The sequence below is a fragment of the Salvelinus sp. IW2-2015 genome, linkage group LG35 (genome assembly GCF_002910315.2).
Source record: "Salvelinus sp. IW2-2015 linkage group LG35, ASM291031v2, whole genome shotgun sequence".
In the NCBI taxonomy this organism is placed as follows: Eukaryota; Metazoa; Chordata; class Actinopteri; order Salmoniformes; family Salmonidae; genus Salvelinus; species Salvelinus sp. IW2-2015.
Genome location: NC_036874.1, coordinates 12,717,510 through 12,742,568, shown reverse-complemented (window position 1 = coordinate 12,742,568; position 25,059 = coordinate 12,717,510). Strand labels below are relative to the sequence as shown.

Below are 25,059 nucleotides of genomic sequence, written 5' to 3'. Positions count from 1 at the left end.
GATCACCACTTTATTTTAAGAATGTGAAATGTCAGAATAATAGTAGAGAGAATGATTTATTTCAGCTTTTATTTCTTTCATCACATTCCCAGTTGGTCAGAAGTTTACATACACTCAATTAGTATTTGGTGGCATTGCCTTTAAATTGTTTAACTTGGGTCAAACGTTCAGGTAGCCTTCCACAAGCTTCCCACAATAAGTTGGGTGAATTTTGGCCCATTCCTCYTGACAGAGCTGGTGTAACGGAGACAAGTTTGTAGGCCTCCTTGCTCACACACGCTTTTTAATTTCTGCCCACAAATATTCTATAGGATTGAGGTCAGGGCTTTGTGATGGCCACTCCAATACCTTGACTTTGTTGTCCTTAAGCCATTTTCCCCCAACTTTGGAAGTATGCTTGGGGTCATTGTCCAGTTGGAAGACCCATTTGCGACCAAACTTTAACTTCCTGACTGATGTCTTGAGATGTTGCTTCAATATATCCACATAGTTTTCCTGCCTCATGATGCCATCTATTTTGTGAAGTGCACCAGTCCCTCCTGCAGCAAAGCACCCCCACAACATGATGCTGCCACCCCCGTGCTTCACGGTTGGGATGGTGTTCTTCGGCTTGCAAGCCTCCCCCTTTTTCCTCCAAACATAACAATGGTCATTATGGCCAACCAGTTCTATTTTTGTTCATCAGACCAGAGGACATTTCTTTGTCCCCATGTGCAGTTGCAAACCGTAGTCTGGCTTTTTTATGACTGTTTTAGAGCAGTGGCTTCTTCCTTGCTGAGCAGCCTTCAGGTTCTGTCGATATMGGACTCGTTTTACTGCGGATATAGATACATTTGTACCTGTTTCCTCCAGCATCTTCACAAGGTCCTTTGCTGTTGTTCTGGGATTGATTTGCACTTTTCGCACCAAAGTACGTTCATCTCTAGGAGACAGAACGCGTCTCCTTCCTGAGCGGTATGACATCTACATGGTCCCATGGTGTTTATACTTGCGTACTATTGTTTGTACAGATGAACGTGGTACCTTCAGGCATTTGGAAATTGCCCCCAAGGATGAACCAGACTTGTGGAGGTCTACAATTATTTTCTGAGGTCTTGTCTGATTTCTTTTGATTTTCCCATGATGTCAAGCAAAGAGGCACTGAGTTTGAAGGTAGGCCTTGAAATACATCCACAGGTACACGTTCAATTGACTCAAATTATGTCAATTAGCCTATCAGAAGCTTCTAAAGCCATGACATAATTTTCTGGAATTTTCCAAGCTGTTTAAAAGCACCGTGTGTAAACTTCGGACCCGCTGGAATTGTGATACAGTGAATTATAAGTGAAATAATCTGTCTGTAAACTATTGTTGGAAAAATTACTTGTGTCATGCACAAGGTAGATGTCCTAACCGACTTGCCAAAACTATAGTTTGTTAACTAGAAATGTGTGTAGTGGTTGAAAAACTAGTTTTATTGACTCCGACATAAGTGTATGTAAACTTTCGACTTCAACTGTATGTTGAAAACGTTTTTGGGGATCATTTGATATTCCCTTTCTTTTGTTGTTCAGTGAAATCATCCCATGGGAAGAGTCAACTCATTTGATTAAAGTTCAATYTGTAACTAAATTGTTATTTTTTAAATTTCTATTGGAAAGRTTTATTAATTTGAAATTATGACTACTTATGATAAGGTAAAATGTTTATGTTTCTGTCCCCATTTGATATGGTAAGTATATCCAATGCAAAAAACATCTACATTTAAATGGTATTAATATTAATTTGCATACATTTCCTTTAATTCCCATATATTCCCACGGAACGTTTCCAGCTCTGAATATTCCCCAAAATGTGCAACCCTAGTCACGCCAGATACCGACTAGTTTTCTGATCCACRCCCCTACCTTTTAAAAAAAATGTCTGTGACCAACAGATGCATATCTGTATTCCCAGTCATGTGAAATCCGTAGATACAGGTTTTATTTTAGTCGTACGTCTTGAATGTAAATTATCAGTGGTTTGTTTTACAATGTGAAATGAGTTGATGTACCCGACTTTGCTGTTTTGAGTGTGAATTATCCCACTGTAGGCCTATTCAGTATTTGAAAGGGCACTGTGAAATGATAGACTGTGTATTTTGAATCATATGTGAAGTATATATTGAATACTTTTCTATTATTCCATCAGCGTTCACTGTTTATTAGATGATGCACAGCAGCATGTTCACAGCACACATAATAAACCATATGTTTTATGTCAAGCAAGTTTATTTAAATAGCCAAGGACTGCCCCCCTGCCTGCTACCATTCCAGGTTCACAACTTTTTGCTCCTCCTGATGAGTGACGTAGAGCCCACTGTCAGCGTCTGAAATTGGGGAGGTAGTGAAAAGTGTTTTGTTACCGTGGGCAGGTCACAATTATACAAATAAAACCACATAAGGTAGAAATAGACAGCTTGTTTGACCTGTGCCCCATATTTCACAACTCTATATGCTTATATTTGACACGCTGTACAGACAGATGTGTGTTATTTTTCAGTGCTACCAACATTAGGTCAAATTACCTCAACCATCTCTCCTCCCTTGAGCTCCTGGATGCTGGAGAATTTATCTGTGTTGCACATCAGCTTTCCTCCCTCCAGTCTGACAGTGCACTGTAGGGGCCAGAGAAGAGAGAGGTGATCAGTAATGTGTAGCAATAACGAGTGAGGACAGACGAGCTGAGAAACTTGGAAGAGTGAACAAGTCATACACTAACTGCAGATACAAGACTATCTTGTATCTGCTGGACTTCAGTTCAAATTGCTGGATTGCTGGACTTCAGTTCAAAGATTAAACCTGTCGATTTAACAATATGTCAATCAATCAATACTTTCAYAAGTATAGATTCAACACAGACAGGTAAATTGGGATTGTCTACCTTGAGCTTTTTGCCATCCATGGTGGTGATGTCGGACTCTTTGCCGATGGTGAAGGAGTTGGTGACGGACTTGCCAGGAGTTTTGGAGGTGATGACAAAGTCATTGCCGTTCTGCTGGATCTCAGTGACGGGCTTGATGTCTTTGGCCAGCTTGATAACATCTTCTGGGAGGGCTGATAGACGGGCAGGAGGATGACTCATTAGCTTAGGATTGGACCCATGGAGGCAAACCCTACCTTTTCATTTTGGGTCATAATTGAGAATCTATAGTTGAATCTCTTGTATTTCCTTGATTCCTTACATCCTCTCTCCTTCTCAAAACTCATTGGATGAGAAGGTCAGAGGGGAGGAACCATTAATCTTCTCTCCTCCATTGAGTTTTGAGAAAGAGGACACGAGGAATCAAGCAAATACATTTCAGATTCACCCCTAAACAACCCTATACATGCAATGCAATGGATCTTTAGGAAACTCACAGATGGCCCTGAGAAACTCCTCGTAGTTCTCCTGAGCATACACCTGCCACGTTCCACTGAAGGCCATTTTGTCTGTGTCTGTACCGGTCCGGTTTCTTCTCCTTCACCAAGATGGACAATAAGAGCCTGAGACAGCTGTGCGAAGCTAAACACAAATGTAGAGATGGCACTGCGTCCCCCACAGCTACTTATATCAGCAGGTAGAGGGGGCTCCGCTCTGTGCCTCTGTGTCTAATCAGTAACACAGCCTCTGAAGTAATGTCCCCCATTGTTTGAACAACCCAGAGTTCGCTTACATCTGTCTGGCATGACCCCAACTTCCAGTTGTCTTGGGATGGGGAAGAGTACGTTATGTCTGAGCCATAAAATGACATATGCATGGGTTTTACTCATCCCAATAGATTGGCTTCTGAAACTTCTGTCACGCAGATCTCAAGTTTGTGTCTGAGCACCTATTGCAATACTGTCCTAAATACAGACCTGTGTTTAAATTGCTATCTGAAATAATTTTGAATACTTCAACTGGGCTTTATCGAGCTTGCCTAGCACAATGGAACCGATAAAATCAGTGCAAAAGTGCAAACCAGGCCACATGGCTCTTTGGRCAGGCTAAAGCAAACTCTGAAACTGTTTGAATAGTATTCGAACCCAGGTCTGATGTCCTGTGGAATCTTCCTAAAAACAGTGTTCAAATCTACTCCACTGTTTAGCCAGGCAATGGGTGAATGACACCTTGGACAAGAGCTCTTCTATCAGTTCAGAAGACATATTGTAGCTACTCTTTAATTGCATAATACTTTMCCGCACTTCTATGAGATGTTTCTAATAAWCATTGAATGACGAATCMCTCTGGCAGACATCTCAAACAGTGCACACAATAACATCAGAGGCATGTTGGAGGTGAATGAAACGGTGTCAAGCCACCAAGATCAAATCACTTTCTTAGCAGCTTTATTAGAAGCGATTGCAGAGACACATGATATGACAAACGCTGTATGTGGAGAGCGGACAGGCTAATAAACCTACTTGAGCTGCAGGTGCCGACTCTGAGTGAGTGAGATTACAGCCTTATTACAGGGAGGTCAGAGCATAAATTAGGTTGATATAGAAAAACGAACTTGACGTGTCGTGCACCGATGTGATTTGCTCCGTGTACATGGCTAACATGACACCTCTAGTGAAATACAACATGGGAGATAATTGCAATTGGCATCAAGTCTGCTGCTGTCAAGACATGAAATGAAACTTTAACGTGCTCGCCTTGGCCAATGAATCCTACTTCAGAGCTTTCTAGTCCCTGCTCACAGGTCCTATTATTAAATTGCTCCAGAAAGAAAGGGGCGACATCATAAAATTGTAGCTGACACTCTTGGGATATTTACTGGTAGTCTAATGACACAAGAATACAGGTTGTTGCAGTTTTGACTGGACCTCAAATTGTCCTAATTGACTGCATTCCCTCTAGCACAAGTAACTTCTTAGTCATTGCTACATCCCAATGCCACAAATTAACCGCTTCTAGCATTTCACTCCCCATTAACTCCAATTTAACCCCATGAAAACGAACTGGCTCAACCACCACACAAACACAACCCACTGGGCACACACTGGTTGAATCAACGTTGTTCTCATGTCATGTGGAACCAGCGTTGAAAATACATTGAATTGACGTCTGGTACCCAGTTGTAATCGTCTCTTAGTGCAACAAAACCAACGCTCCTTCCTTCCTTACATCTCCRCTGCATCGTGCGGGGGCTTCTCGCCATGCTTGYAGACGSTCACGGTCACGTYGACCGTCTGAGTGCCGTACTGGTTGCGCWCAAAGATGCAGTAGTTGCCTGATTCCTCGCTAGTCACACTGTTGACGGTCAGAGTGCTSCACTTATTCTCGTTGGCGATGTTGAACTGGCCCCCTGAGACGATGCCTTTGTCGTTCCTCAGCCAGATCATCTCTGGGGCAGGGGCACCGTCAGCGAAGCAGGTCAAGCACAGAGACTGGGGAGGAGAGGGAAATAGAGATGACATGATTCACRACAGTCAATGTAAATATGAACAACGACCAAATACCGCTTGTCACTTGACTTGGGCAGGTAAGGCTATTTAAAAAAAATAAAAAAACGTATTGGAGAAGGTGCTGATCTATGATCAGTTCCCCCTGTCCATTTAATTGTATTCATTATGATCTAAAAGGCTAAACTGATCCTAGATCAGCACTTCTACTCGTGGGTCTAACAGTACAATTACAAAAATCGGACGTAAAAAKATAATGAAGTACTAGTGAACATGGTAACCACGTAATAGAACAGTATTATTTAGTAGTTAGCCTACTTTATTCTCCATGATAGCCACCACATCTGGTAGGCCCTTGGTCACCCTGGCCCGATCTAAAGCAACGAGAAGGACATTTACCCCCTTGAATCATCCATAGGAAGCTCATTCAATCATTCCAGTGTACAGAAAATTAAATAATTAAGAAACCATGAAAGAGTATGCTACTCACCTTTCTCAGCAACCGCCACTTGCCTTTGTAGTAAAAAGCAAGGGTAAATCCGATAAATACATTTGCAAATGGTTTCATATCTATCACCATACTATATGTCAACTCATTAATATTGAATATAGAACAGTTTTCTGTTTGTCCATGTGAGAATAGTGATAGAAAATAGTACCTGCAATTGTTTGTGTTAGTGTTTACCACTGCAAGCCATGCTGGGCGCTCACCATCAATATGGTAATGGACTTACTTCAATCTCTGGTATTCCAACAGAGGATCAGCAAAGGCKTTTAAAGAGAGAGAGAGAGAGATAATTAAATATAGATTACTGAAATGTATTTAAGAAGAATGTAATATTCACCAACTGCCTGTCTTGGAAGATATGAATGTAGATCAAGATTGCAGACAAATTAAATTATAATTGAGTAATAATTGTCAAATTCTGAAGTTTACATTCTAGTTGTGAAGACATTGACATGAATCTGAAGCAGTAAAATCCTTGTATGAAGCCTATTTTGCTTAACTGCTTTGAGACAATACTGCTTTTTGAGTGAATCAGACTGGTCAGACTAACCTTGTCCAGATAGGTCCAGTGAGCGGGTGCTTTTCTTGACCATCTAACATCTCCAGAGTGTACTTCCCCTTATCGTTCTCCGTGGGCGCGAAGACCTCGACCCACAGCTTCTGCATACTGCTGCCAGGCTTACACCTCTCCAACTGGTCAATGCTACTCTCCCTGGTACACAATGAAAAATAATATGATAATACGATTCAATAGAATAGAATATATTTTTCTAAAATCCAACAAAAGTTACTTCCATACAAGGCCATGACTGTTTATGTCTGAGGGCTTTACTTGTTCAGTTTTAAGTTTCTTTGTAAAAGCCTTTACGTTTGGTCTTTTTCAATCTGGTGAGATGTGATGGATTTGGGATTAAAGGCTCAGACTGTCTCACTAAGGAAGCTGTGGGGCGATGTGAAGAAAAACACAAATGCTAAAGCAACTGAGTTTAAATTGGACAATCCAAACCACGTCCTTACAGAAAAATCACATGATTTCACATGAAATTTCACATTTTTGCGTGTAGTTTCATGTTATCACATATTGCGTTACATGTTATCACATTAACTTCACATAARATCACATGTGATCACATGTTCACGTGTAAAATTCATGTGGTTTTTCTGTGGTACAGGATGTGCAGGCTCTCCAGACAGGCACCAACACAGCTGATTCAGGTTGAATCAGGTGTGTTAATGCTGGACTAGAACAAAAGCCTGCGTGCGCCGTAACTCTGTAGAACCAGGGTTGGTGGTTGGTGCTAACCATAAAAGCTGCCAGTAGGTGGCGATAAAAGTCCGGTCCACTTGCCTTTGTTCCCTGTACCATGCTCTGGTGTGAAGTGTCCCTTAGTTGCAGATTTAGGGTCAACTTCCCCTTCCCCAATCCTAGCCTTAACAATTAGTGGGGAAAATGCTAAACTGACCCAAGATCAGCGCCTAGGGGTAACTTCACCCTATTCTGTATAGCAAAGGCTGACTGTATAATGTATACAAAGTAGAACCAGTGGGCCTGGAGCACAGCCCTTGCAGCAGGGCAGAGTACAGAGGCCAGGCCAGGCAAGGGAACTCACTTGAAGTGCCAGCTGGTCTTCATGTAGCTGATATAGTACTTGAGAGAGCAGTAGAGCTTGAAGCCCATAGCAGTGCATTGAATCCTCACTGGGCCTGCAGACAGCGCTGTGCCACAGAGAGAGGAAAAAGTCAAACTCAGAGAGATGATGACAGAATGTCCTTGTTGGGATATTGACAGTTGACAGGGCATGCTGTCTAAACTGTAGTCTAGGTCCAATACATTTGTAGTTGATTCTAACCTGTAGTCAGGATATGACTTCATCTTAAATTGTCCCCATCCAAAAACTGTTCATTAGAATGCTTGAGAAGTCACTCATGTTTCAGTACTGAAATGTTGGCGTAATAGTATTAGGAAATMTATGCTGAACCTGCCACACTGTTTGCTCAGGAGTTGGAGGAGCTTGTCATACTCTGTAAATAAAGACAGAATAATTATGTCTTCAGACAGTGGGCTCTACGTAAGCAATAAGGTCTGAGGAGGTATGGTACATGACAYATATACCACAGCTAAGGGCTGTTCTTATGCATGATGCAACGCGTTGTGAGTGTACCCTTATTGGCCCCTGGTTCACCTCTGACCTCTGGGMTGGGTCCCTAAGCGCYGTGATTGKTCCACAGTGTTCCTGCCGGGGCCAACAAGAGTCAACAAGTGTCTCCCATCCGGCTGACCAAAGTCCATTCTATGAATGCCTGGATACAGCCATTAGCAGTGGCATATTGGACATATACCACAAACACCCAAGGTGCCTTATTGCTATTATAAACTGGTTACCAACGTAATTAGAACAGTAAGAAGTAATATTTTGTCATACCCGTGATAAATGGTCTGATATTCTACGGCTTTCAGCCAATCAGCATTCAGGGCTRAAACCACCCCGTTTATAATGTTCATTAACCTCTATGCATCTTCATTCAAAGACTCAATCATGGACACTCTTACTGACAGTTGTGGCTGCTTTGTATGTTGTATTGTTGTCTCTACCTTCTTGACCTTTGTGCTGTTGACTTTGCCCAATAATGTTTGTACCATGTTTTTGTCCTGCTACCATGTTGTGTTGCTACCATGTTGTCGTCATGTTGTGTTGCTACCATGCTGTGTTGTCATTTGTTGCTGCCTTGTTATGTTGTTGTCTTAGGTCTCTCTTTATGTAGTGTTGTGTCTCTCTTTATGTAGTGTTGTGTCTCTCTTTATGTAGTGTTGTGTCTCTCTTTATGTAGTGTTGTGTCTCTCTTGTTGTAGTGTTGTGTCTCTCTTTATGTAGTGTTGTGTCTCTCTTTATGTAGTGTTGTGTCTCTCTTGTTGTGATGTATGTTTTGCTTTGTAGTGGCCTGCCTCCTTCTTAGTCACCTGAGATTCACCAGAGAGAAAASAGTCAATCATTATGACACACACGCAGGCACGTCTGGTTACCAGACGTGCCTGCATGTCCCCTGAACAAGGCAGTTAACCCACTGTTMCTAGGCCGTCATTGAAAATAAGAATTTGTTCTTAACTGACTTGTCTAGTTAAATAAAGGTACAAAAAAAACAAAAAAATACAATGTCCGCACGCACATACACATAGGGTTTGAGAACACATTTGACTTTCTGTACACAGATAATCCTACCCACTGGGCACAGACTTTAATTCAACGTCTATTCCACGTTGGTTCAACGCAATTTAATTGAAATGATGTGGAAACAATGTTGATTCAACCAGTGTGTGCCCAGTGGGTAATTATGCAATGATCTATAAATACTCATACTGGAGAGACACTCTGACACAGATTATCTGTGTGTGTGTGTGTGTGTGTGTGTGTGTGTGTGTGTGTGTGTGTGTGNTGTGTGTGTGTGTGTGTGTGTGTGTGTGTGTGTGTGTGTGTGTGTGTGTGTGATGATCACTGATGATATGTGTTCTCCTGAGCTTAACCCTATTCCCTCATCTGCCACCATCCCATTACTGTACATCCAGTACTACTGAACATTACTTTACATATTCATTACTATACTGCAAATATGAGGTGGTAGGTAGCTTAATAGTTAGAGCGGCGGATCTGTAGCCGGAAGGTCGCCAGGTCAAATCTCCACGGTTGCGCTAAATAGTGGGGTTGAGCAAAGTGATATGTGACATTTTGGGCCAGTTCCCTGGACCCAGAATCAGCCTAGTCCTGGATTAAAATCATTCACAATAGAGACTCTCCATTGAAAGTGTGTTTTAGTCCAGGATTACGTTTAATCTGGGTTCAGGAAACCAGCCCTATGAGGACTGGATGTGGTATGTGTACCTGTTGCACAGTCATGGTGCTGACTCCAGTCTGCTGGTCATACACAGCTGGAGTCTCCACGCCGTCCTTGAACCACTTCAGAGTYGTATCCTTGCTTACGTTGGTCACCTGGACCCAGAATGACAGAGGATTCTAATGATACAGTAACACTGTGCACTGAAAACATTCATAACAACACACATGCACATTAGAATACAGAATCCATGTGATTATTTCATAACGAAGATAACAAGATATTGGATAAATTATCTATAAATGACAAATAATCTACAAATTACCTTGCATTTGATTATAAACTCACAGTCCTCTGTCACGGTCCATGACAAAAAGTCCAGAAAATAGGGTCCTTGAAAAACAGAGCGATGATTAACTGCGCACACTGGACCAGAGATACAGCGGCCATCTTTGCTGGCACTCAATCAATGAAACTCACTATATCCTGGTGTGTCAGCACTATATGTTCTAAAGATATAGCTGCCTGTTCAACACTGTTTGCACTCCATAAACTGTAGATAGGTATGTTTTGCCACTAGCCACAAAGCTAAGGAAAGGGACTAACGGTTAATGACAGATAGGAAACTAGGGCATTGAGGTGTATTGAATCTGTTTCAGCACATTTGTAACCTATTTGGCAGGAGCATTTTACACTGAAATTAGAAATGTATCTACTGTTGGCAGTAGATGAAAACACATCCTACATGGACTTTGGTCAGCCGGATGGGAGAAACTCTCTGAGAGGATCCGGCACCTTTTCAGATATGACTTTGTTTGTTCCGGCAGCTATTTACCCTGATCCGGTACCTCTCGCGGCATGATTTATTCATTGTTTCACGGTTCGCACTGTAGACATTCGATTTAAAAGCGATCGGCGTTAAATCAAGTTACCTCCTCATTATTTCTCCCGCCCCCAAAAAACACCATCAAGTAAAAGCATGGCGATCCTTCTGTGTAATCATCCTATCCTGCCACACTGATTCCAGACCTGCTCTCTTTATTTGTACATAGAGGTTATGGGGAGGGCGGGTGGGTGGGGTAAGTAACTGATCTTGACACAGGTCTTGGTAGTGGTGGTCAGCTGGTGAAGAAGTCTCTACGTAATCACATTACGTAGCCTGGCTAGTTGTCTCCCTACTGAATTTGAATTGTGGGAAAGCCAAATAAAAAAGTGCCCCCCCCACCTATGTGTTCCAGGACTCCCGATTTACGAATGAAGCACTGGATCCAACCCAGAGGTTAGAGGTGAACCAGGGGCCAATAGGGGAACACTCACCTGACTTTCTCTTGTAGTCCATTCTGTTGGCTATGGACTGAGCCAGTGTCTGACAGAACTCTGCCAAACACAACCACAGGGTTACATCCCTACTAGCACACTGAGGATATATATATATTAACCACCAATAATAAGACAGTAACATTGAATGTAATAACCAAATTGATTGGAACAAATCTATATATCAAGCCAAGCCAAACATTTACTGCCCTTTAGAGTTCATAGCAATAGTAAGCTGCCCTTTTCACACTACTGTGCCGATCTGAAGCAAACTGCGCTGGCTCAGCACTTCCAGCAGCTACGGAGGATGCGAAAACAGGCCAGCTCAGGCCAGCTCAACAGGCCAGCTTGGTTTAGCTCAGCTCGGTTCGGTAGTATGAACATCCCGGTAATGAGTTGGGTGACCAGATGGACTCACTCTCGTCCACGAGCACCAGGGTGAACTGGTTCTTTGGCGCGGCAGTCGCAGAGCTGAGCTGTGTAGAGCCCTCGTCCTCCTTAGACAGCTGGTCAAACAGGATCTCTATCAGCCACTGGCCTTGTCAAATTAATCTTACGGGCCTAGGGAGAGAGAAGAGAGAGAGAGAGAGAGAGAGAGGAGAGGAGAGAGAGAGAGAGAGAGAGAGGAGGGACCACACAAGCACATGAATGCAGACGTATGTACATACATGTGCGCACACACGCAGGCACGCATACCTCACAGAAACCACATTTTTACAATAACTTCTACAAGTGTAACTTACATGTTGATTTGGGCTAATCAAGGCAAGTGGTCTAAAATGGGGGAAATGGGGATTGGTTTATTCACAAAATCCTTACCTGTAGTCATTTAGTAATAAACCCTTAGCAGTGTTGACGTACATGTATACACACGTGCATGGATGGAATCATGCTATTCCTTACCGGACTGACCACATGCAAGACACTGAGTCCAAAAACATGCATGTTGTGTAATATTAGTTTAACCCCATGGAAAATCTACATCTGTTGCAACAAACTCTGCGACAGTAGTCTTCCAACTGTGGTTATTTTTTAGGTTAACATTGCTATCATATTGCTACGTACATCTTGGTGAAAATCTTTATGAAGGTGATTTGTGTTTAAATGAAATGCAATATGATGGTGGAGGTAACATTTTTAGATGTGATTGTTTTGTGATTACTTTCTCTTTCTATACAGCCAACAACTCTGACTAATGCAAACTTGAATGGGAAAATATAAAACATTTTTGCTATTTTGTGGCACATCTACATTTCGTTGTTTTATGGAGAATTTCACTGGAAATGGAAATGGATCCGGGAACACATAATCATCTGCATATATTCAAAATAAATGTGTGTATGCAAAATGCAGTCATCTGCATATACTTGCCCGGACCAGTCTATTTCTGTTTCAGCCAACCTGTCATCGTCTTCCTATTCATACATTACTGCACCATCGACTAAAGCAGGAACATTCTGACACCCAAGCTAGTTTTAGTATTCATTTGAGACATACACACTCTCCTGACAGACTAGTACACACACGATTTAGTTCTGGGTTCTGAGATTAGAACATATAGCCTGTGTTTTGAAATGCTCCTCACTGCAGTACTGGAGATCTCTCTGTCGTTGAGAATGAGGCGGAGCTCTGCAGCGTTGCTCAGGCTCTCAGTCTGTATCCAGAGACGCACGTTCCCTTTCTCTGACACCTCCACCTGCCACTTGGAGCGCAGGGCTATCACTGTAGGGGAAGGGAACAATGAATAGGGAATAGGTTATGCATTCAGGTTGGCCTCCAAGCTTCAGCAAACAAAATAATCTAGGAAGGGTGCAATGACAGGAATCAAAAAATAGGGCTTACCCAAGAAAACATCTGAGGGAGTAGGTTGTTGAAATTGTGATKTTGAACAATATATTATAATGCCTGTTTCTATTTGAAAAGGAATACTATCAATTGTTTTAGCTCGATAGAGACTTGTATTATTACAGTAACTAAGTCTTACATGGGTGGCAGATGTGCCAGCCGAGCTCAGTCAGTCTCTCCAGATCTATGGGGAAAGAAAGAGAGGGAGAATTACAGRGAGCAGCAATCTTTTGTGCAGGTCTTCTTTAGCTTTGAGTATAAAGTACCTTCCCCAGTGAAGGTGAAACTGGAAGAGATGTCTGGGTTGTCACTCATCTCTACTGTGTACAGGCCCAGGTCCTCTTTAGTGGCATTTATGAAGGTTAGGATGGACCTGGGGATGGACAGAAGGAAGGACAGTTAGCTAAAAGGACGGACAGAAGGACAGTGGGCTTAAAGGACAGACCAGGGGACTCAGTAGGCCTGAATGGGACCATAGTGCTCAGTGAAAAGGGAGGACATTKTGCATCGTAGTGTGAGGTGAGGAAGAATCTCCACTGAGTCTGASCCTTTGCTGACCTCTTAACATTAAAGTCTTTCATGGGTTACATGCCCTCTCACAACTCTACAGGTCATTTTCTTTCTCTCTCTGTAACAGACAGACACACACACACCCACACAYATACACATACACACATACACWYGACATTGCAGTACCTATTGTTCTCCCACAGTACCCTGGCTCTCCCAGCTTCAATAGCCTCTTTGTAGTTCTTGCTCCAGACAAACGCGCTCTTCTCTGTAATTTCACTGGCCTCAAAGGCCAGGAAGATGAAGACATCATTGTCCACACCAATCTCTATGTCTCTGGTGTCTGATGGAGAAAGAACATGAATCATAAGTCATTCTGGTGATATTGTTCATCAGGGACCAGTATGGCTAAAATGAAGCCTGGTCCCAAACCTGTTTGTGCTCTTCTGCCAACTCCTATGGTCATTGTTACGCCAAACACAAACAGACCTTGAACCAGGCTAACTAAATCCCTAAAATGACTCACCTGGTTGGGTCTGGGCTCTGATAAGCTCAGAGGGCAGAGAAGGGATGCCCATTCCAGCCTTGTTGAAGGCACACACTCTGAGACGATAGGTCTGACCAGCCTGGAGACCTGACACCTGGGAACACAAACACACCAAAATCCATTTGATATTTTTATCAAATACAAAACATATTAACTCTATTTTAATGTATCTATATCCYTTTTACATAAAACCAGTATCTCACYATCCTTCAAAACGGTGTCTCCAATTGGCTCTTCATTCACAGCAGTCCAGCTCTGTGATTGGTCGCCCTCGCTCAGCTCCACCAGGTACCCTGTGATTGGTCCTTGCTGTCCTTTGTAGAGAGGGACTGCCCACAGGAGGACTAGAGARTTACGCCTCACCTCCCTGAATTCCAGGTCATAAGGGCAGCCTGGGGGATGAGTGGGGTGAGCATAACACAAAGAGAGAAATATAGAAAAAAACAACATTTGTTTATCTGTGTCAACCCATACAGTGTTTCATTCTATACAGTACATGGATTGATACGTGTCTACTGTGTTAGAAATATACCAACCAGACCTGGGTTCAAGTACTATTTGAAATCAGTGTTTGCTTCATCCTGACTGGAGTGCCAGGTGGGCAGGGTCTGCACTTTTTGGAATTTTCTATTGGTTACATTGCAACATGCATGCTTATTCAAGCACAGATAAAGTATTTGAAATGATTTAAAATCAGGCTAAAACAGGGAGAATATTGTTATTCATCCTTTTCCCGTCTTATAGACTCACCCATAAACAGCCAAGTTGTCTGTGACAGAACAGGCCATCATAAAGAAACAAACAAATAACAATAATACAATTTAAAAAACAAGTGAAGTGATTTTGCTTAATCTACCCCTTTGTTTTTAGTGCCAGTGCACGGTAGTTCATTTGCTTAACGATTTTCAGTCGCATTTAAATTATTTAAGACACAGGGAGATCAGGATAGATTCAGCTGGATTAATGGGCTGTGCGGGATAAATGGTGTGTGGCTCTCTCCATTTCCAATATGAATATCACAACAGGCAACCATTCTATGAGAAAGACCATGGGGCCAACACAGCTGGCCACGGCTGTGCACTGAAATGCTCCATTACCGAATGACAGAGTGCGTAGAGGGAGAGCGAAAGAGAGAGTGTGTGTTTTAGAGAGGAAATGTATGAATGTGTGTGTGTTTTAGAGAGTAAACGTGCGTGTGGGTGCGAACTCTTTGTGTGTGTGTGTGTGTACGGTGACCATGTGTGTGCGTGCGTCAGCGTGTATGTGCGTGCATGAGTAAGTGTGTGTGTTTTCATGATGATTGGATCATCCTCACCTGGCTCAGGCATGGTCCACTCCTCACAGAGGAAAGCCTATCCAGGTTACAGACCTGTAAATAAGACAATACAAAATGAATACAGTTACTGTCCAAATTAAAACCAGCGTTGTGTTCATTAGGGCATACTGTAGAAAATCATTTCAAAACATTTTACAACAGAAATGAGTGTTTCTTATTGGTCAAGTTCTTCTGTTTGGTGCCTAAGGAACAATACCCTGGTCATTGAGAAAACAAGGGTCATCTAGCTCTGAGTTTCAGTATGTCAATTCTTACATGGACAAACCGTGGACAAAACAAAAAAGATACCTTGTAAGGATAGTTCAACACAGTATCTGGATAACCTCGGKCACTCCTGATGTTCGCAGAGATTCATTTGAAATCTGAGGTTGTGCTCTCACGTCTTAATTTAGCTGGGTTTCTCAACTCCACACATATGGACATGTCGGTGGAGTTGGGTTACGACGACTGCGGAAGGAGGTGTACCTCTGACCACATGTAGACGCTGTCAGTCGGGACGAAGAAACATTTTGCATTTGATGGTTGAATTTGATTAACGCTTTATTCAAAATGATGGATTTCAGCAAATRAMGAAAGGYACGCAGCTACAGAGGACAAACATAGGTACACGGTAAGGGTTGACATATTTACATGTTTAGAAGTATCGACTGACAGCGACTTGACGTAGTCAGAGATACAGTCCGCACACTCTCGCCTCCACTCAACTCCATTGATGTGATGGACATTGTGCAGTTGAAAAAAAACTTGGCTAATCCTAACCGAGCCACATACTGTAAACCAAGTATAAATTCTGCCAGTGTAGTTTGGAAAAGCCCCTTAGAGGCTGGCTTTAGGAAGGGGATTCAGATCATTGATCTCAACCACTTTTTTTCGCAGCCACTTAGCCTTTAAAGTCCTTATCGCCTATGAAGTCTTTCTGCTTTAGGGGGACTGAGCCAAGGGACAATGGCTATCAATAGACAAACCTGAGGGGCTTATCTAAGTGTGATGGGAATCACACCATCGAAAGACTATGCCTCCTAAATGTATAGATTGGTCACTAGGCCATCCATACTTAGGTACAACAAAAGCCTCTTTATCAAATCAATATCTGAACAGTGCCGCTTGGAGCTCTGCAGTGAAATATAGAGGGGGCAGGGGAGAAGGGGCATTTGTCCCAAAGTGTATGTCGATTCGACATATCGCCACTAGATGGCATCAGTTCACCTGATTCTGAATCAGTGGAAGTGAAGGCACTGCCATGGAGATGGAGGTGGAATTCCAAACTAAGCGAGATAACAGAAAATCCTAACGGTTCACATCTCAGACATTCTTCTAATGAGGCTGGATAGGTGGCATGCCTGCCTGACTGCTAAACTGGTGGTGGTGGATGGAAAGGATTCAGGGGGTAAAGTCATTTACATTGGCTTACACAAGCAGGAAGACCAAAGTGCCCCGAGCATGAAGCCTCCGTTGGATCAATATTCKAACTAATCTCATTTACATGGAGACAGCAAGTGAGCAGCTTGTAAAAATAAGAGCAAAAGGCGAACTCAGAGATGGGAGGAACTATTATTGGAGGAGACTGGGCAGTTGTAGGGTCTGGCACTGCATGTGACCTCTGTGTTTTATAAATGCCTGCAAGCAGATCAATGGCTTTATATGTTAAATACCTTGGACATTAGGGCACATCGTAGCAATATGTTTTGCAATGGAAAATGAAAACAAGCGTTTCTTATTGGACATTACATCCCTGTTTCAGTTTGCTTTCGTCCTCCTCCTGAACAAGACCCTAGGCAGTGAAAATGTACGGTTTACTCCACACTTCTAAACTATCTTTGCAGTATGGCAGACTTTCAATTGCTTTGTTCTGTTGAGTCTAAAAACAACAATATAACTCTTTTGCATACAATTACAGGTCACAGTTGCAAAAAGAGACAGGTGACAATTTTAACTTTCCATTAGTCTCCATGGACACCACCACTCGTTGCCTAGTGACACAGCTAAGGTAGTAGAGGGAATGTGTTTTTTTCCTCCAGTATACTTCCACCAGAGCCTTATGTTCAGCTCTCTGACCACCACTAATTCTGTTTTCTACATAGATACAAAGRCGTTAGTTGTAATGGAGTGTATTCCAGGGATAAATGTTTTTTACTGGTTTATTACATACATCATTATTATTCGTTATCAGAGGCGCAACTTTGGTTTTAGAAGTGGGGGGGGACATAATTATCTGGATTTTTTTTATCCAGTCAGATAAACACTCCAAACAGCCTACCCGACCGCTCCGAGGCGTCCACATGGTCCTAAAGCCTCGTTTAGTATCACATTCCAATGGTGAAACTGGGTGGGGACAAAAATGCAATTTCAGAATGTGGGGGGTTCCCCCCTTCCCCAGGGAAAGTTGCTCCCCTGTTGGTTATTACATTTGAGTTATTCCACGGCATTGTTGAATAATTGGCTAGGAAGGCATTCTAGAGAGGGCATAACATGTAGATACACGGGACAGTTGGAAAATATATAGGTCACCTCTGAAGTAGTTCCAACAATAGGCACCTTTTTACCTTTCTCAACCACTGCACCATGCAGAACTTACTTGCTACAAAGTTACAGAAAGCCAAAACAAAATCAAATCAAATCGCGGCAGGTAGCCTAGTGGTAAGAGCGTTGGACTAGTAACCGAAAGGTTGCAAGATTGAAACCCCGAGCTGACAAGGTAAAAAGCTGTTGTTCTGCCCCTGAACAAGGCAGTTAACCCACTGTTCCTAGGCTGTCGTTGAAAATAAGAATTTGTTCTTAACTGACTTGACTAGTTAAATAAAGGTAAAATATAGATTTTTTTTATTGGTCACAAACACGTGATTAGTAGATGTTATTGTGGGTGTAGCGAAATGCTTGTGTTTCTAGCTCTGACAGTGCAGTAATATCTAAAAAGTAATATCAAACAAATTACACAACATATACCCAATACACGCAAAAAGTAGGAATGAATTAAGACTACATACGTATGGAGCGATGTCAGAGCGGAACGGTCTAAGATACAGTAGAATAGTATAGAAAACAGTATATACATATGAGATGTGTAATGCCAGATATGTAAACATTAAGTGACTAAGATACCGCAGAATAGTATAGAATACAGTATATACATATGAGTATATATGAGTAATGCAATATATTAAGTAATGCAATATATTTAAACATTATTAAAGTGATAGTATTAAAGTGTCCAGTGATTTCTAGTCTATGCCTATAGGCAGCAGCCTCTAATGTGCTGCTGCCAGGCGGTGATAGAGCCCGATTTCGTGGTATCCAATTGTTCGTAGTTACTGTCTTGTCTCATCGCTCCAACTCCCATACGGGCTCGGAAGAGACGAAGGTCGAGAGCCATGCGTCCTCCGAAACCCAACCAAGCCGCACTGCTTCATAACACAGCGCGCATCCAACCCAGAAGCCAGCCACACCAATGTGTCAGAGGAAACACGACCTGGTCAGCRTGCACTGCGCCCGGGCACACCACAGGAGTCACTAGTGCACGATGAGACAAGGATATCCCTACCGGGCCAAACCCTCACTAACCCGGACGACGCTAGGCAAATTGTGCATCGCCCCATGGACCTCCCGGTCGCGGCCGGCTGCGACAGAGCCTGGGCTCGAACCCAGAGTCTCTGGTGGCACAGCTAGCACTGCGATGCAGTGCCTTAGACCACTGCTCCACCCGGGAGACCGATTGGCACACTCTTAGGAAAATAAAAGCATTCTATCTGAAGCCATCCCTGTAGGAGAACCCTTTATGGTTCAAGGTAGAACTGTTTTAAAAAACGTTCTTCCATAGAGAAGGTCCTGAAGGAAGAACCACCCTAGATGAAAAAGGTTAATTGAAGAACCATTGTCCCTGTGTAGAATAACCCTAGAACTGTTTTTTATTTATTTATAACAGTATACACAAATCCATATCAATGGAACTACTATAACATTAAAGAAATAATATGTTTGTTCCTCTCCCTCACTTTGGGGTTGTCCCAATGAGATTGGCAGGCTCGGCTCTGAGGATTCGCTCACGCCAAACTTGTTGACGGAGTGCACCCGGAAGCAGTAGGACTTCCCCTTCTGTAGGTTAAACATGGGGAACCTGGGAGAGCCCACCGTGGTGTCCATGCTGGCCAGCTGCCAACTGTTTTTCCCTGCAATGGACTGATGCACAGAAGGAAGTACGAACAGAGAGAGAGACAGGCAGGCAGGCAAAAAGAGACAGAGAGGTAGATGGAAAGAGAAGTAGACACAGACAGACAGACAGACAGACAGACAGACAGACAGACAGACAGACAGACAGACAGACAGACAGACAGACAGACAGACAGACAGACAGACAGACAGACAGACAGACAGACAGACAGACAGACAGACAGACAGACAGACAGACAGACAGACAGACAGACAGACAGACAGACAGACAGACAGACAGACAGACAGACAGACAGACAGACAGACAGACAATCACTCACTTCTATTAATCAAATTGTTTTTCACTATTATGTATCTTTTCTTCTGCTCCATTAACTTGTCTCCCATATCTTTTAGTAATTTTTAAAATGTACATTTGAATAAAACCYAGTGTTTAAAAGGAGATCAGCAATTATAAAGCGCAAGCCCAAGGGTGAGCCGAGGATATTTGAATATTCCTGGGTGGAACAGAAGCGGGAGATCTTGATAATTGCAGATGCTTTTGATGGATTGGACAGTTTTATTACAGAGTTACTTTTAAAAGTCCAATAAAAAGCAATTTCCTGTGGCAGTTTGCCACTTTTCTTCTCATTATTGGAACTGCAAGCTGTTGGGCATCTAGAATGCAGAGTCCTGGTTGATATTGAAGAACTGGGGCACTTTGGGGAAGATGTAAATTGAATGATCCCTCCCAGCACTTTAATTCTTTAGGGAACGTTTTATTTTCCTGGGCGGCCATTTTGATAAACCAGAACTTTGACAAACTCATTGTAAGACATTCATCAAAATAGGAACACTTGTGTCCTGTATAGTTTGGGGCCATGTATGAACACACCCACAACATGTACTATAAAACCTCCTTAATTCTGGCTGCAAGCCCGACGTCGGTACACTTATGACAACAGCCAGCTCAAGTGCAGGGCGCGAAATCCAAAATATATTTTTTAGAAATATTTAACTTTCACACATTAACAAGTCCAATACAGCATTTGAAAGAGAAACATCTTGTGAATCCAGCCAACATGTCCGATTTTTAAAATGTTTTACAGCGAAAACACCACGTATATTTATGTTAGCTCACCACCAAATACAAAAAAGGACAGACATGTTTCACAGCACAGGTAGCATGCACAAAACCAACATAACTAACCAAGATCCAACCAAACTAACCAAGAAACAACTTCATCAGATGACAGTCCTATAACATGTTACACAATAAATCTATGTTTTGTTCGAAAAATGTGCATATTTGAGGTATAAATCAGTTTTACATTGCTGCTACCATCACAGCTACCGTCAGAAATAGCACCGAAGCAGCCAGAGCCTAATTACAGACACCAACGTCAAATACCCAAATACTCATCATAAAACATTTCTGAAAAATACATGGTGTACAGCAAATGAAAGACAGGCATCTTGTGATTCCACGCAATATTTCCGATTTATTAAGTGTTTTACAGCGAAAACACAATTATAGCTATTTATATTACCTACCACCAATAGCCAGAAACACAAGCCATTTCCAGCAGCAAGTTGATCAAAAAGGTTAGCGATCGTAACAAACCAGCAAAATATATAATTTTTGACTAACCTTGATAAGCTTCATCAGATGACAGTCCTATAACATCAGGTTATACATACACTTATGTTTTGTTCGAAAATGTGCATATTTAGAGCTGAAATCAGTGGTTATACATTGTGCTAACGTAGCATCTTTTTCCCACAACGTCCGGATATTTATCTGACACTCACATATTCTGACCAAATAACAATTTATAAACATGACAAAAAAATACATGTTGTATAGGAAATTATAGATACACTAGTTCTTAATGCAATCGCTGTGTTAGAATTCTAAWAATAACTTCATTACGACATAAGGCTTACGTTATGGCGAGATAGTGCCCAAAACCTGGGCGCAAAACTAATAGTACACAGTTCGACAGATATATGAAATAGCATCATAAAATGGGTCCTACTTTTGATGAGCTTCCATCAGAATGTTGTACAAGGGGTCCTTTGTCCAGAACAATCGTTGTTTGGATTTAGAACGTCCTCTTCTCCAGTCAATTAGCACAGAAAGCTAGCAAAGTGGCGCGAAGCTCTCCTTCCTGAACATACGCAGACAAAGCAACACGCCTAACGTCCCGAAAAATTTTCAATAATCGAATAAAACTATATTGAAAAAACATACTTTACGATGATATTGTCACATGTATCAAATAAAATCAAAGCCGGAGATAGTAGTCGCCTATAACGACAGCTTTCCAGAAGGCAATTCCAGGTCCATCCTCGCACTTTCCAGAAAACAGGAAATGGGTGACACGTAATTTCAAGAGGATTTATTCCACCTCAGACCAAGATAATCACTCCATTTCTTCTCTCACTGCCTCTTGACATCTAGTGGAAGGTGTATGACGTGCATGTATACTAATACGTATCATGCCCATTTATAGGCAGGCCCTAGAACAGAGCATCGTTTTCAGACTTTCCACTTCCTGGTCAGGAAGTTTGCTGCCAAATGAGTTCTGTTTTACTCACAGATATAATTCAAACGGTTTTAGAAACTAGAGAGTGTTTTCTATCCAATAGTAATAATAATATGCATATTGTACGAGCAAGAATTGAGTACGAGGCCGTTTGAAATGGGCACCTTTTATCAGAGCTACTCAATACTGCCCCTGCAGCCCAAACAGGTTAACGTTAAAACTAAACCAGAACAAAACTGTGGCTAATTCACAACCGTGAACCTATAAAACCAAGAGTTATACTTTTAATCACMCCCAAAGCCTAGAGAGAGAGCTTTGACCCAGCTAACAATTATAGGGAGAGAGAACGTTTTTGTAATGTTACGCACAATGTTCCCCTAATGTTTGAGTCCAGTTTTCCATTAGTTAGGGAAACATTCTCTCTATGTTATCTTAAACCTTGTGAGAATTTTTTTTATGTATGTTTTGGTGTTAAAGTTGGGAGAACATTGCCTTAATGTCAAACAGAACTTATCAAGAATGTGGTTACAACGTTCTCAGATTACAAAACATTAATGTCCTCGACGTGTTTTATGGGACATTGCAAGAACATTAACGCGTCCAGTTTTCGAGGGCTAGGAGAATATTCCATCAACGTTTCGATACCTTTAGGGCATGTGCTCTTGCAGAGGCCCTGTCCAGGAGAAACCCAAACCACCACCCCTCCCTAGGCACTTGTGTAGATCTGAAACAACTGGTTCGGCGAATACACTTTGAAGTAAATCTCAGCTCTGTTAAAAGTACACTCAAGAAAATATTTGATTGATCACAGCGATTCAGGGCTATCATTAAAACAGGTCATTAAAACAGGTTAATATGCCCCATTAATATTAGGCAACTTGTCACGTTCCTGACCTGTTTTCTGTTGTTTTTGTATGTGTTAGTCGGTCAGGGCGTGAGTGTGGGTGGGCATTCTATGTTATGTGTTTCTATGTTGGTTAATGGGTGACCTGATATGGTTCTCAATTAGAGGCAGGTGGTTTTCATCTCCTCTGATTGAGAACCATATTAAGGTAGGGTGTTCTCACTGTTTGTTTGTGGGTGGTTGTCTCCTGTGTCTGTGTATGTCGCACCACACGGGACTGTTTCGGTTGTCGTTCGTGTTTGTAGTCTGTACCTGTTCGTGCGTTCTTCGTGTTTATGTAAGTTCACATGTTTTAGGTCAGTCTACGTCGTTTTGTTATTTTGTAATCTTTTCAAGTGTTATCGTGTTTCATTCGTTCTGTTAATAAATCATTATGGATTACAACNGTTTCTATGTTGGTTAATGGGTGACCTGATATGGTTCTCAATTAGAGGCAGGTGGTTTTCATCTCCTCTGATTGAGAACCATATTAAGGTAGGGTGTTCTCACTGTTTGTTTGTGGGTGGTTGTCTCCTGTGTCTGTGTATGTCGCACCACACGGGACTGTTTCGGTTGTCGTTCGTGTTTGTAGTCTGTACCTGTTCGTGCGTTCTTCGTGTTTATGTAAGTTCACATGTTTTAGGTCAGTCTACGTCGTTTTGTTATTTTGTAATCTTTTCAAGTGTTATCGTGTTTCATTCGTTCTGTTAATAAATCATTATGGATTACAACACTGCGTATTGGTCCGACCCTTCTCGCTTCTCCTCTTCAGACGAAGAGGAGGAGAGCACCCGTTACACAACTATACAGAAAGCCTTTAAATAAGTCAATTAAATCAATGATAAGAGAATAATCAGATTTAGTGACACCTGACACAGAYATGGTGGTGCATCGGGAAAATAGAAGTATGGCGAACTGAAAGGTTATGAGTTCAAATCCCAGGTTARGATATGTTGAATAATAATTTCTGTCTAAATTAACATGCACAATGTAAAGATGTGTGTAAGTTGAAAACACTATGTTAAAAGCACCTGTGTGTGAGTATCCCTAACCTTGCCAACAGACGCACTATGAATGTACCATCAGTGGTTCACCAATCAGGGCCTTGATTGGCTCAGCATCAATAGGTGATGTGTAATTCATTTTGGGGAGGGGCTCATGAATGTTCTTGCAACGTTCTCATTTAACTTGTCTAGAACATTCACATCTTGTGTTCTGAGAACATGGCAACCATGTTCTGTGTGTGCTTGGTGGAACTTTGATGGCATATTCTCCTAACCCACAGAAAACTGGATACGTAAATATTTTGTTCTTGCAACGTTCCAATGAAATGTGTCTAGAACGTACACTGAGTGTACAAAACATTAGGAACACCTTCCTACTAATGAGTTCCACCCCCACTGTGTCCTCAGAACAGACTCAGTTTGTCAGGGCATGGGCTCTACAAGGTGTCAAAAGCATTCCACAGGGATGGTGGCCTAYGTTGACTCCAATGCTTCCAGCAGTTGTGTCAAGTTGGCTGGATGTCCTTTGGGTGGTGGACCATTCTTGATACACACAGGACACTGTTGAGCGTGAAAAACACAGCAGCGTTGCAGTTGACACACTCAAACCGGTGCTCCTGGCACCTACAACCATACCCCTTTCAAAGGCACTGAAATATTTTATCTTGCCCATTCAGCCTCTGAAAGTCACACGTACACAATCGTTGTCTCAAAGCTTAAAAATCATTCTTGAACCTGTCTCCTCCCCTTCATCTCCACTGATTGAAGTGGATTTAACAGGTGACATCAATAAGGGATCATAGCTTTCACATTGATTCACCTGGTCAGTCTATGTCATGGAAATGTTTTGCACTCTTAATATCTTAAGTTCTGAGAGCATGGTAACCACGTTCCGGGTATGTTCTATTTGACATTAAAGGAATGGTCTCTTGGAAACATTCCTTGCACATCACGGGAACGTTTGTTCTTAGTTCATGAAAAAGCGAATTAACTAGCGACGCCAAAACGCACGCCACGAGAGAGCAACTTCAAGGTCTCTCAGTTTTTAATGAGTGCACTGATGCCCACCTAAACTGACACCGGCAGCCATATAAGTGTTTTTCCCCCTCCCCTTTAATCTTTAATTAGCATAGTGGTCAGAGCTCTTCATTAATTTGGCTCCGAGTCTACAACAGTAAAACAGATCAATGGGCAGCTGCGGG

The 25,059-nt window shown here is 42.1% G+C and overlaps 2 protein-coding genes across 2 annotated transcripts in view; both read right to left on the bottom strand.

Annotated features, from left to right (window-relative positions):
- Nucleotides 1–2,231: 2,231 nt before the first annotated feature.
- LOC111959150 (fatty acid-binding protein 10-A, liver basic) lies at nucleotides 2,232–3,598 on the bottom strand. Its single transcript, XM_023980623.2, has 4 exons — nucleotides 3,378–3,598; nucleotides 2,902–3,074; nucleotides 2,546–2,635; nucleotides 2,232–2,347 (listed from the first exon to the last, which is right to left on the bottom strand). The coding sequence occupies exons 1-4, from the start codon at nucleotides 3,442–3,444 to the stop codon at nucleotides 2,297–2,299; spliced, it is 381 nt and encodes a 126-aa protein (XP_023836391.1). The 5' UTR covers nucleotides 3,445–3,598; the 3' UTR covers nucleotides 2,232–2,296.
- Nucleotides 3,599–4,731: 1,133 nt separating this feature from the next.
- The window catches only part of LOC111959151 (myomesin-3-like), a 78,935-nt gene continuing 58,607 nt past the window's right edge, over nucleotides 4,732–25,059 (bottom strand). Inside the window, 20 exon segments of the mRNA XM_023980624.2 lie at nucleotides 4,732–5,372; nucleotides 5,706–5,761; nucleotides 5,878–5,900; nucleotides 6,122–6,199; nucleotides 6,470–6,607; nucleotides 7,506–7,611; nucleotides 7,879–7,960; nucleotides 8,825–8,854; nucleotides 9,771–9,878; nucleotides 10,049–10,116; nucleotides 11,041–11,100; nucleotides 11,459–11,573; nucleotides 12,596–12,762; nucleotides 13,025–13,069; nucleotides 13,152–13,258; nucleotides 13,582–13,738; nucleotides 13,922–14,036; nucleotides 14,135–14,334; nucleotides 15,258–15,294; nucleotides 19,320–19,441. Of these exon segments, the coding sequence (XP_023836392.2) occupies nucleotides 5,106–5,372; nucleotides 5,706–5,761; nucleotides 5,878–5,900; nucleotides 6,122–6,199; nucleotides 6,470–6,607; nucleotides 7,506–7,611; nucleotides 7,879–7,960; nucleotides 8,825–8,854; nucleotides 9,771–9,878; nucleotides 10,049–10,116; nucleotides 11,041–11,100; nucleotides 11,459–11,573; nucleotides 12,596–12,762; nucleotides 13,025–13,069; nucleotides 13,152–13,258; nucleotides 13,582–13,738; nucleotides 13,922–14,036; nucleotides 14,135–14,334; nucleotides 15,258–15,294; nucleotides 19,320–19,441 (2,081 nt within the window). The 3' untranslated portion in view covers nucleotides 4,732–5,105.